Source organism: Penicillium solitum (assembly GCF_028829755.1).
Source record: "Penicillium solitum strain IBT 25940 chromosome Unknown utg000001l_segment0_segment0, whole genome shotgun sequence".
Lineage (NCBI taxonomy): Eukaryota > Fungi > Ascomycota > Eurotiomycetes > Eurotiales > Aspergillaceae > Penicillium > Penicillium solitum.
The window spans coordinates 1,017,270-1,029,670 of NW_027072121.1; the positions used below are offsets into that span (position 1 = coordinate 1,017,270).

Sequence of the window (12,401 nt, forward strand, 5' to 3'; positions counted from 1 at the left end):
TCTACATACATAAATACGAGAAGAGACACATAACTAGTTATACGCAGTATGTACAGGTACATAGTTACATAGTTTTCAACTTAATTGAACAAGAATAGTCGGCCGCTCATGCGGCCTTGTCATGTCTTTTTAGTGGTCTTTTTAGTGGTCTTTTTAGTGGTCTTTTTAGTGGTCTTTTTAGTGGTCTTTTTAGTGGTCTTTTTAGTGGTCTTTTTAGTGGTCTTTTTAGTGGTCTTTTTATTGGTCTTTTGGATGCTCTTTTTAGATGCTCTTTTTAGATGTATACGAAGGCGGTAAAAAAAGCATATTCTGTGCAAGAGACTTTTCTATGTATAACCTTTGACTATACTTTATTAATGTGGAACACATCACCTTGCAGCTCAATACATGTGTACTTATGAACTCCATCCGGACTGCGTACCTCCCTCGTGTATCTACCCCTGCCCTTTAAATGTATTCCTAGTATCCTATTGTAATTTCAGTTCTTACCATTATTTCCATGTGTGCACAACGTCGAGGATCCCCAATAATCCGATAGATATGAAGTCATCTATCCTATTTTGTTTCATCGGACTAGGTGCTGCTTTACATCTTGTTCCGTCTCGCCCGACAAAAAAGTTCGAGCTCAACCTAACATGGGACACCAAGGCGCCCGACGGAGTCGAGCGTCAGCAAGCCTTGATCAATGGCCAATTCCCTGGCCCCCCTCTCATCTTTGACGAGGACGACAATGTGGAGGTGACAGTGAACAATTTCCTGCCATATAACACCACGATGCATTGGCATGGCATTGAGTGAGTCTTCTCGGAAAATAACTTGGCTTACCACTAAGACAAAATAGACAACAAGGGACATCGTGGTCAGATGGTGTGCCTGGAGTCTCGCAGAGGCTTATTACCCCTGGCGGAAGATTTGTTTACAAATTTACTGCTTCACAATACGGAACATACTGGTAAGTAGATCTAGGATCTTCCTACCTAGTAATTAGTTCTATTTTGCTAACATTTTGAAGGTATCATTCGCATTGCGCGGGACAAATAATGGATGGCCTATATGGACCGATTTATATCAGGTTTGCTAATACCTACCGAAATCATACCTATTCGCGCAGGCGACTGAGTAATTATAACATCCAGGCCGCGAGATATTGCCACCAATTTGGCTAGTATGATATCAAATGATACAGGGGCACATTCTCAAATCAACAATGCCATTCGAGACCCCAAATTGCTGATGATTTCCGATTGGTTTCATAATACATCGGAAGAGCTCCGGGATATTGCAGTTTCTGCAAACCTTGATACATTGCAAGTTCCGCGGATGCATTCTGAGAAATTGGGCCAATAGCTTATACCAATTCTAGATGTGCGGATTCTATTTTGATCAATGGGAAAGGCAGAGTGCGCTGCCTCGACCCTGCGTATTTGACCACCCTAATTCCTGCACCATTGGCCCCCCTGCTTCAGGGCATGAACTATACAGCGAAAGGGTATGTGTTAACTCTCCAAAATGCTGATCAAAAAACTGACGATTAGTTCAACATTAGATGTCTTCCGGTTCGAAATACCTTTGCTCAAACAACATTTGCTCAGCATAACTACACCGCGATCCCACCGTCCATGTTTGACCAATGCAAGGCCACAGAGTCAACGGAGGAAGTGATCAAAGTTGATCCTCTGAAGGGCTGGGTAAGCCTCAATCTCATCAGTTCAGCATCGATCTCAATCCCAGCAGGTATGTTCGTTGTTATACTTTAATAGGTCCCAGGAGGAGTAAGCTAATCCTATTCGCTAAATACAGTCTCTATCAACAATCATTCTCTTTGGGTCTATGAAGTCGATGGTCAATACATTGTACCCACCAAAGTTGATGTATGAACACTACCCATCTCACTTTATACTCTCACTTTATACTATGCAAAGTTATGAACACTGCACTGACTCAGAGTCTTTTTCCAGACATTGACACTCAACAACGGTGCTCGCTACTCCGTTCTAGTTCAATTGAACAAGACGCCAGGTAACTACCTGATCACAGCAGCCGGTGCAGGAATCAACCAAAAGGTTGCCGGGTACGGCACATTCTCTTATGTCGACGGTGACCCCTCCGTCGTGGGCAAACCCTCAATCGACTACGGTGGAAACAGCATCAGTACAGATGTTGTTGTTCTGGACGAAAATAAGATCAAGCCACTTATCCCAAGTCAACCTAGTGAACAAGCGGACCAAACATACCTACTCACCATTGGCCGGATTGAAAAGGCCTGGAAATGGTCTCTCAATGGAGACCATTCGTACAGTATGTCTCTGGAGTCGGAGAAGCCGATGTTATGGGACCCTCAATCACAGGCAGACAGTGACCTGGTTATCGCTACGAACAATGATACCTGGGTGGATATTGTCTTCGTGGTGTCTGGAGAACCATCGACTATCCAACCTGGTCATCCGACCCACAAGCACTCAAACAGGGTCTATGTTCTCGTGAGTTATTTTGAACACTTCGAGTACAAATTTCATTGTATGGATCCTAATCTGTGTGTTTTTAAGGGTGTTGGCACGGGCGAGTTCAATTGGACTTCTGTTGCAGAGGCTCAACAGGAAATCCCAGAGATGTTTAACCTGGTCGACCCTCCAATGAGAGGTATGAGATACACAGCTTTCCATATGGTTTTTCTGGTTTTGGGAACTAATGGATGGGGTAGATACCTTCACAACGCTTCCTGCTTTGGAAGCGCCAAGCTGGATGGCAGTTCGCTATCATGGTATGTATTCCACTCGCTTTTTTTCTTCTTCTTCTCTTCTCTGTTTATCATTTTCTTCTTCTGGGGATCAAGGAGCTAATATGGTTGGGCTTGACAGTGCAAAATCCTGGGGTAAGGCATTGATCCATGTAGAACCTCTTGAATTTCCCGCTAACCAGACAGGCTTTCTTCCTTCACTGCCATATCGATCCGCACCTCACTGGAGGAATGGCGTAAGTTGCCAGTCACTTGAGATCAGTATTTTAGAACAGATACTGACCAAACTTCCAGACTCGCAATCTTGGACGGCATAGATACGTGGCCTAGTATTCCTGCACAATATGGCCCAAAGGGTCATTGGGGGAAAGCCAGCCAGATAGAAAACATCATTGATGAATCGTGACGGATATAAAGGGTATATAGTTTTGAACCCAGATCTCTTTTTTCACTTGATATGATAAACGGCACTGCACTATGTGAATGGATGGATGGACGGGCATTTGGCCTAGCGGTTGTCGTTGGTGATATTTGGCGCACCGCTACTTTGGATCGCTGTCCATCCTCAGTTTGAGTGCCGTTTGATCTCAAGCTGCCGGGCGAAGACTTTTTTAATTTTTTATTCAGATAGATACTCTTGAATAGTGATGATTCCCAAAGTATGTACACAGCATGGGTCAAGTCCAAAACAAACTAGTTTCGAACAACCTTGGTAAGTCTAGCTTGTCCTTCCAGACCTGCCTTCATAATCATACCGAAGATCTCAAGATCCTTCTTAGCATCCTCCGAAGTGGTTTTGGCCGGCTTACCCTCAACAACAAATGCATAAAGCTCCTTCATTTCCAAAGTATACGCATCCTCATACGTCTTCCGAACCACAGACTCCCGGAATGAACCATCTTCCAACTTCTCACGAATGTGCATAGTGGTAGGCAATCCCTTGACATAAGGCGAATCAAAGCAGACCTTAACAGTCTTATTCCCACCAAAGACCTCAATCGACGCGTCGAAACGGGGAACATCATCAATTCCCGACTCATAAGAGACAGCAAAAGAAGGATATTGGAAGAGGGCACTAGAGCAAAAATCAACATATTGCCCAGAACCACAGATACAGAATTCAGAACTTACCTCCAAAACGGTGGTCCCCTCGCAGAGCACAAAGAAGCGCCAAGCACAGCCGTAGGCATACCAAGAGCCTCTCTCATAGCACTAAGATCATGCGACCCAAGACTCCCCAAATTCCTCCACTGAGCAGCCGTATCAGCCGTAACCGGAATCCCCAATTCCGTCGTCAAAGCCTGTTTCAGGAACTCGTTTGTCTTGTTGGACAATTCCTTCCCATCCTCTTCCCTGTAATCCGAAAAAACTTTAGGAAAAGTACCCGACTGACCAACGAAATCCGAGTTCGGGCCGACGATATCTCGCACACGTGCATAGCACACTTGATCAAAGCTTCCTATTTCCTTGACGGCGTCGATGAACCCACTCGCATACCGCCGCATATACCCCACCATGACCTTTCCGGAAGATTTCTTCTCGAGATCGATGAGCTGGTCTGCGTCTTGTAGGGAGAGAGCCATGGGTTTCTCGATGAAGACGACTTTGTCGTGTTTCAGGCCCAGGACGGCGTGCGGGACGTGGAAGGCGTCGCTGTTGGCTATCATTACGATGTCCACGTCTGGGGAAGCGCAGAGATCTTCTGCTTTGCGGGTGGTCTTGGGAGTACCCCCGATGACCTTTTTGGCACAGTGCGAGAGTGCATTGTCGGAGACATCACATAGGTAGGTGACTTGGAAGTAATCTGAGAGGAAGCCGAAAGTTGGGATGTGGGCGACTTGGGTGATTTCGCCACATCTGGTTGGGATATTAGTATCATTGTACAGCGCTTTGATATTAGGATTTCTTACCCGATTATTCCCACGCGAAGGATCCTGTTGTCGGTGCTCATCTTGAATGTGTTGAGGTGGTTCTTCAGCTTCTCCAATGACGTAATAGTTCGAGAACCTTGAGGTTCCAAGGTTGAAAACTGATTCTAGAAAATCTTCACACAAGATAATTTATGCAGGACAATAAATGTATCAAGCCGCCGATGTCTTGAGTGAATATATGCTGGGTAAATTAGATTGAAAGAGCGCTGATCTGATGCCCCGCGAGGTGGAACAGCTCTGGAGCCCCGCTGAACTTAGTAACTTGCACGTTGGCTGAATACGACTACCATCAACATTAAGATCTTACAATTGCAAAATTGGACACGCAGTAGGGAGGAATATTGCATTTACTCCAACTTGGAATGTACAGATTGTAGACTCAATCTCCTGCACCTCGCACTGTCGTAGATACAGATGTCCTCATTCCGCCTATAATTCGCCGCAAAACTCCGAAATCAAAAGAAATAAATACAAAGCCTGACGAAAAGCATAATCTACCGAAATCCAATGAAAAAAGTCAAGCCGTTAAGCCCTCTAGATACTCCGAACACATTGAGCAGCCGAGAGACCCTTGTAGATGAACACCAAAGAAAGAAACAGAAGACGTCTTTAGCCACGCTTGAATTAGATCTGTTAGTGCTATCGAGAAGCGTCCTGTATTAAAATCGGGTACAGTGTCTCTCGGCTAGCTCATTCACATCATACCTTAGTATGACTCGCCGCCTGCGCCGTTGTGAGGTTGGCCGACCATGGAGGGATAGCCGTAGCCGGAGGCGTCTTGTTCGGAGTGGTCAAGATTGGGGTTCAGCATAGGGTTTGCGCCTTCGGCATCAGGGAATCCTGTGGGACGGGCTGGTCCAGGGCCACCAGGGCCACCGACGGGTCCCCCAGCTCCATAGCCAGCGCTTGGGGGCCTCTGGTTGTCGCCACGGGCGGATTGAGTCTAGGGTCGAATTAATATTTTGGAACTAAAGACTGCTCAAGGCTTGGTCCAGGGATTGTTCCTGGGTTGCGGGGGACTCTACCTCGCGGTACTTGGATAAGTAGATCTTGAGTGCTTCAGCGTAGTTCTCAAAGCCAAGCGATGTCATAGCGAATAGGATATCTTCACCGTTGACTGTCTTGCGCTTCTCCTGCTGGCATTTCTCCGAGGCTGTGAATATAGTCGGTTAGTATGTCTAACTTGGACCGAGCATGAACCAGAGACTCACCTTCACTTGTGATGAATGAAATGAACTCGCTCACACATTCCTGCATGCATTCCTTGGCTTCTTTTGCTATCTTCGCATTTTCAGGCAGGGCCAACTTCATAATACGAGCCACTGGATAAGATCGTTGTTAACATGTTGTGGAGACATGGGGTGTTTTTGCGTAATATCATCAAAATGGAGGGATAGCGGGAAGGGTTGGATATTTATATAAGTTGTACGACCGATAAAAACATCATCTGGAAAAGACATCCTGGTTATATGTATGGGCTTAGGATGAGAAGAACCGGGACTTTGGACAAGATCAAAAATGCGGGGAAAAGAAAAGGGGTGGCCCATCAACCAGGGCAAAGGCAAGGTACGCGCAAATCAGAAAAGACCAAATGCAAGATGCGACATACCATTTGCAATCGGAAGCCACCGATCTTGCTCCTTCACCTCAAACTCGCCCGGGTGTCCCTGCACGTCATGATGGTCCTTGTCCATGTGATCTTGTTCTTCTCCCGATTGCGCTTCGGGATCAAGTTCAGCGTCCTTTGAAGGAGAATTCGACATGATTATAAGTGGTTTAGATTGTGGATCCTCGGCTTGGGCGTCAATGTGTGTTTCGCGTGCTCTGTTGTCAGACCACGTCAGATCACAATGCCGGGCGATCGCCTCCGTTTCAGACAGCGCAGAATCGGCTCCAAAAAGTAGACAGGGTTGTATTGGCTGGGTACAAACTATTTTGCAGTAGCCTTAAGGATAGCGTCAGCCCAGGGGGGGCGGGTTTGACAATAATGCAGGATATTAGCTCTGTTATATGCGACGCGTGAAATGGCACCAATTAGCCTCGTGTTTGGGAAATGGTATGGGGCACTTCCAAGGACAGGGATTCGAGTTTAGTATGGAACGCGATCACGTACCCGTTCCACCACCGAATATGCGCCTCAAGTGGTCGGGATTTGGAGTGAAGCTGATGCGGGCAACGCGCAATGACCTCGGGAAGCGTTAGATTAGGGGAGAGCCCAGCTTTCTAAATCGCCAGTCGCGTAAAAGAGAGCTTTTAGATATTTAGTGTGATCTGATTCGTCTCTTATTGGAGCTAAAGTTAAGGTGTTTTTGGAAGATCTGGGGAGAGAGGTCAATTGGCGAACCAAAAGTTCGGGCAGATCAGCGCCTTTGATCGCTTTGGTTGGTCACCAACGTTAATACCCGGGGACTGGTTGTATCAACTTTGGGATTTTCGAGACAAAGCACAAATAAAATGCCAATTTCTTGGGCTTGGATTAGACAAAGAACACAGAATCAATCACATTACGTACTATTCAAAAGCATTACCTATTAGCATAATGACATACGGAGTACTGGTTGGTGCAACTTGTGTCACTATCATCACAGAAGCTGGCATCATACATGTATTCAGATCCTCGGATCCTCATTTTTATTGCATTTTACCTTCCATATCCATCTTCAATAAGTTGGGTTCTTTAGGGCCCAACCTAATATGATGGCCGTGATCATTTACTGTTCAGTCAGGCATCAAGGCTTGCATCTTTACATGTACATAAAGCATCCTAGGCACCTACATTGATGCACAAGGCATATCTAACTTCGTATAAATCTTAAAGTATTGACCAGATGGGTTGAGTTAGGCATCGATTACATCCTTTCTTCGACCTTGGAGGTTAGCTTAGGCTGATATATGCAAACTCAAGACTCTGCCATCTCATAATATTGCTGAGGCCCGAGAGCCGAAGCTGAAATATCTATGATTCAGAACTTATGGGTATATTTTTTTTACTATGATAAGGAGTTAATCTTGCAAGTTTGAGATCAAAGCACAAATCAACGCTGCATTATGTCTAGTCTTTTGCCGTTCCCAGTAACGCCGGTAGCCTATTGCTCTCGCATTCAGATAGCACCACCCGGGAACACGTAAATTGAAAGTATACAGAGAAAAGAAATGCCACTAAGGCTGCACAACCTGAATGTTGTTCTTCTTCTGCAAAGGGGAAATTAAGGTCAGCATTGTCCGTATCAAGTTCCCAGGATATGGTTTCAGGCCCGGGAACAGCCATGAAACAGGAGATGTGCTTACCTTCCAGGTATCCAGCTCACCCTGCTTTGACTTGTATTGCTTGAGCATGTCCTCCAATACTTGCTTCAACCCGTCCGAGTTGGTCTTGAGTGTAGGAAGAACATCTTTGACAGTGCGCTCAACTAGAACACCGTTCACCATGCGGAAACATTTGCGGTCTGCGGCGAGAGGGTCGAGGGTTTCAATCACAAGTCTGAAAAAAAAAAAGATGTTAGCCTTATAAATACTTAAGATGTCGCTGGCTGTGCTCGCTCCGTGGCATAGCCCGGGATTCAAACCCAGCAGGATCTCACTATGTGGGGACAGCGCAAAACCCCGGTAGTGACTTACTTGTGCTCTTCCGCCTCCTGCTCAATATCACCAATCTTTTGTGCTAGTTGCTGGAGGGTGTTCTTGAAGTTGGTGTATTGGTGCTGAAGCTCTGGATTGAGGGGTTCGCATCAGCTTTCGTGATTTCCTGGAGTTTGTAGGGGCAATGGGAAAGGCATACCCTGCTGCTTCTTGGGGTCAATCTGTTTCTGGCTAGACATGATGGCTGTTTAACACGGTGTGGTCGGCACGTGGAAGCTCGAGAAATTGAGATGACGATGCGGGGCGGTTGCTTTTCGGTGTTGGTGGAGGCCACTACTATAGAACTTTTGATACACCTCACACCCATAAATAAGTGAATTTAGCTCTAAACATAACTTATATCTACTCAAATTCTCAAATTAAAATGTAAAGAGTATTAAAATAATTATTACTTCAACTCTATACTACCAATTATATGCTCTTCATGAAGTAAGTTGTAAACCACGTGACTGATATCATGGTTTGCAATGTTTGATCGCGATAGGGACGAGATCTGGAGGTCGACTCCACCATTATATATCTTCTAGAATGTGAATACAAGCTTGCTTTGCATCAGCAAGGTTTATAAAAAGATACTTCCTTAATAAACAGAAGCTAGGTCCTACTGATGGCATTATTCTTTTGGAAGACTAGAAACTAGATTGCCAGGGCGGTGACTCTCTTATGGCAATAAAGGGCGGTGAGGCTTTGGCGCTATAGGAAAGAGGTTCGACTCCGCGGAATCACTTTCTCTTAAGCTCAACCCCGCGCAGAGCTGACTAGCTCGTACATTGCGAATAACCCAAGTCCTGAACCCGGCTTACAAGCCCGGCTGAACGACATGTCTCGCAACGATATGGGCCCTCCGGCCAAAAGGCACAAAGGCTTTGGACACCTCCCTGCAGGCCTACGCGACGCAAAACGAAAGGACATTGACAACTGGGAGACAAATCGAATGCTCACCTCTGGTGTGGCACAACGACGAGACCACGAGGGCGACTTTATGCCCGAAGACGAAGAAGCGACTCGAGTGCATTTGCTCGTCCACGACCTCCGCCCGCCTTTTCTCGATGGTCGCACGATCTTCACGAAGCAGCTGGAGCCCATCTCCGCTGTTCGTGATCCGCAAAGTGACATGGCAGTATTCAGTCGGAAAGGAAGCAGGGTCGTCAACGAGCGCCGGCAGCAGCGCGAACGACAAAAGCAAGCGCAGGAGGCGACAAATATCGCCGGCACAGCCCTGGGCAACTTCATGGGCATCAAAGAGGACGAAGGAGACAGCGCAGTCGCCGAGCCTATCGAGGAAGCCTACCAAGGAGGAGGAAACAAATTTGCCAAACATATGAAGAAAAGCGGCAGTGGCGCCAGTGCTTTCAGCAGTAGCAAGACCATGCGCGAACAGAGAGAGTATCTGCCCGCCTTTGCTGTCCGTGAAGATCTAATGAGGGTCATCCGGGACAACCAAGTTGTGGTGGTCGTTGGAGAGACTGGATCTGGAAAAACCACCCAGCTAACTCAATTCCTACATGAAGAGGGCTACTCTAAGTTCGGTATGATCGGATGCACGCAGCCTCGCCGTGTGGCCGCTATGAGTGTTGCGAAGCGTGTCAGTGAGGAGATGGATGTTGATCTCGGTGCACTCGTCGGATACGCTATCCGTTTCGAGGATTGTACGAGTGATGAGACTGTGATCAAATGTGAGTTTCTCCCTTTTCGCTTTGGTGTGATAATGTAGCTAATCTATATACTAGATATGACGGATGGTGTGTTACTGCGAGAATCTCTCACGCAAAAAGATCTCGATAAATACTCGTGCATCATCATGGACGAGGCACACGAAAGAGCTTTGAACACCGACGTCTTGATGGGTCTCCTCAAGAAAGTTCTGACCCGGCGCAGGGATCTGAAATTGATCGTGACCTCGGCAACGATGAACTCCGAACGATTTGCGCGTTTCTTTGGTGGCGCCGCAGAATTCATCATTCCTGGCAGAACCTTCCCTGTTGATCTTCACTTCTCGCGTACACCTTGTGAAGATTATGTTGATAGTGCGGTAAAGCAGGTCTTGGCCATTCATGTATCCCAGGGCGCCGGTGATATTCTTGTCTTCATGACTGGACAAGAAGATATCGAGGCAACCTGCGAGCTGGTCGAAGACAGGCTGAAGCAGCTGAATGATCCACCGAAACTCAGCGTCTTACCCATCTACAGTCAAATGCCGGCCGAGCAACAGGCAAAGATCTTCGAGAAGGCCGCTCCGGGTGTGCGCAAAGTAATCGTGGCTACGAACATTGCTGAGACAAGTTTGACGGTCGACGGTATCATGTTCGTCGTGGATGCAGGTTACTCAAAGTTGAAGGTGTACAACCCGCGCATGGGTATGGACGGTCTCCAGGTCACTCCGATTTCCCAAGCCAATGCAAACCAGCGGTCTGGACGTGCTGGGCGGACTGGCCCGGGCAAGGCCTATCGTCTGTACACGGAGACAGCCTACAAGAACGAGCTTTACATTCAAACTATCCCTGAGATTCAGCGAACCAGCCTTTCCAATACTATTCTTTTGCTGAAATCCCTTGGCGTGAAGGACCTTTTGGACTTTGACTTCATGGATCCTCCCCCACAAGAGACAATCTCCACCTCTCTTTTCGAGCTCTGGGCGCTGGGTGCTTTGGACAACCTGGGCGATCTTACACCTCTAGGACGTCGCATGACACCATTCCCAATGGATCCCCCTCTTGCCAAGCTCATAATCATGGCCGCTGATGAATACGAGTGCAGCGAGGAGATGTTAAGTATCGTCGCAATGCTTTCGGTTCCAAATGTCTTTTATCGTCCCAAAGAACGAGAGGAGGAGTCTGATTCAGCCCGCGAGAAATTCTTCGTTCCAGAATCAGACCACTTGACCCTTCTCCATGTTTACACTCAATGGAAAACCAACGGTCACTCGGATGCCTGGTGCACCAAGCACTTTTTGCATTCCAAAACCCTCCGTCGCGCCAAGGAAGTCCGTGACCAACTTCTCGACATCATGAACAAACAAAAAATGCCCCTCATCAGCTGCGGCACAGACTGGGACACCATCCGCAAGTGCATCTGTTCGGGCTTCTTCCACCAAGCCGCACGAGTAAAGGGAATCGGCGAGTTCATCAACCTCCGCACCAGCGTGACCATGGCACTTCACCCCACAAGTGCCCTTTACGGTATCGGCCACGTGCCCGAGTACGTCGTCTACCACGAGTTGCTCTTGACGTCCAAAGAATACATGTCCACAGTGACATCGGTTGACCCTCATGTAAGTTACCACTCCCCCAATTCCGCTTGTGTGTCATCTAGTACTCAGCTAACTCATTTCTCTCAGTGGCTCGCCGAACTCGGTGGTGTATTCTACTCCGTCAAAGAAAAAGGCTACTCGCAGCGCAACCGCCGCGTAACAGAAATCGAGTTCAACAAGCGCATGGAAATCGAAGAGCAGATGGCAGCTGACCGGGAACGCGCTGCTGCTGAGAAATTGCGCGAGCAGGAACGTAATGACCCCATCCGTCGCAGAATGGAAATTGAGGTTGGCGGGAAGTCCGCCGTACGTAAACCTATCGTCAAGCCAGGACGCAAGGTCGGCGGTTTGACTGCTTCGTCTTCTTCTTCATCGCGACCTGGGGCCAGTGGCGATGGAGCTCAGGGCGGTGGAAGTCGTCCTGGAAGCAGTGTGGTCAAGAGGCCTACAGTGCCTCGGAGACCTGGACGTGCATTCTAATTTTGCGGTGAAAGCAACTTCATTGGGGGCTGCGCCCTGCTTGTATAACATCATTTCGTCTTTTAAATCCATCTAAGATGGATCTTGTTCAATCGATACCCGCCATTGCGTTTTCATTCAGCTCATCTCCGAATAGTCTGCTCTACACCAGGGCGGTCTCCGACATAGAGTCATTTGAATGACATATACTTGTCCAACAAGCCAATCTTGTGAAAGTAGATAGGTCAAATATATGAACAACATTTTCCACTTCGATCATAAACGAAGCGTACAAGACTAAAACAGAGATCGGCTAAAAAAAAGTTCCAAGGTGTAAGGATACTAAGAGGACATTCCCCACTCCATCTGAAGATCAAAATAAACC

The 12,401-nt window shown here is 47.2% G+C and overlaps 5 protein-coding genes across 5 annotated transcripts; 2 read left to right on the forward strand and 3 right to left on the reverse strand.

The window, feature by feature from the left end:
* Positions 1-540: 540 nt before the first annotated feature.
* On the forward strand, positions 541-3,143 carry N7455_000407 (Multicopper oxidase type 2; the record flags this gene model as incomplete). Its single annotated transcript, XM_065603801.1, has 12 exons — positions 541-794; positions 842-952; positions 1,013-1,072; positions 1,364-1,489; positions 1,547-1,734; positions 1,801-1,871; positions 1,959-2,480; positions 2,547-2,640; positions 2,702-2,761; positions 2,859-2,872; positions 2,924-2,973; positions 3,032-3,143. The coding sequence occupies 12 exons, from the start codon at positions 541-543 to the stop codon at positions 3,141-3,143; spliced, it is 1,662 nt and encodes a 553-aa protein (XP_065462292.1).
* A 287-nt stretch (positions 3,144-3,430) lies between these two features.
* On the reverse strand, positions 3,431-4,688 carry N7455_000408 (Gfo/Idh/MocA family protein; the record flags this gene model as incomplete). Its single annotated transcript, XM_040952128.2, has 3 exons — positions 3,431-3,812; positions 3,869-4,594; positions 4,648-4,688. 3 exons carry the CDS (start codon positions 4,686-4,688, stop codon positions 3,431-3,433), a joined length of 1,149 nt encoding a protein of 382 aa, XP_040817471.1.
* Positions 4,689-5,374: 686 nt separating this feature from the next.
* N7455_000409 (nuclear transcription factor Y subunit beta) lies at positions 5,375-6,607 on the reverse strand (the record flags this gene model as incomplete). Its single annotated transcript, XM_040952477.2, has 4 exons — positions 6,278-6,607; positions 5,880-5,990; positions 5,694-5,821; positions 5,375-5,611 (listed from the first exon to the last, which is right to left on the reverse strand). Exons 1-4 carry the CDS (start codon positions 6,429-6,431, stop codon positions 5,375-5,377), a joined length of 630 nt encoding a protein of 209 aa, XP_040817205.2. The 5' UTR covers positions 6,432-6,607.
* A 1,220-nt stretch (positions 6,608-7,827) lies between these two features.
* On the reverse strand, positions 7,828-8,486 carry N7455_000410 (putative prefoldin subunit 2; the record flags this gene model as incomplete). The annotated part of the gene is made up of 4 exons (XM_040952060.1): positions 7,828-7,860; positions 7,957-8,149; positions 8,287-8,377; positions 8,447-8,486. 4 exons carry the CDS (start codon positions 8,484-8,486, stop codon positions 7,828-7,830), a joined length of 357 nt encoding a protein of 118 aa, XP_040817189.1.
* Positions 8,487-9,127: 641 nt separating this feature from the next.
* On the forward strand, positions 9,128-12,037 carry N7455_000411 (putative mRNA splicing factor RNA helicase (Prp16); the record flags this gene model as incomplete). Its single annotated transcript, XM_040952168.2, has 3 exons — positions 9,128-9,983; positions 10,038-11,578; positions 11,645-12,037. 3 exons carry the CDS (start codon positions 9,128-9,130, stop codon positions 12,035-12,037), a joined length of 2,790 nt encoding a protein of 929 aa, XP_040817080.2.
* Positions 12,038-12,401: the final 364 nt, after the last annotated feature.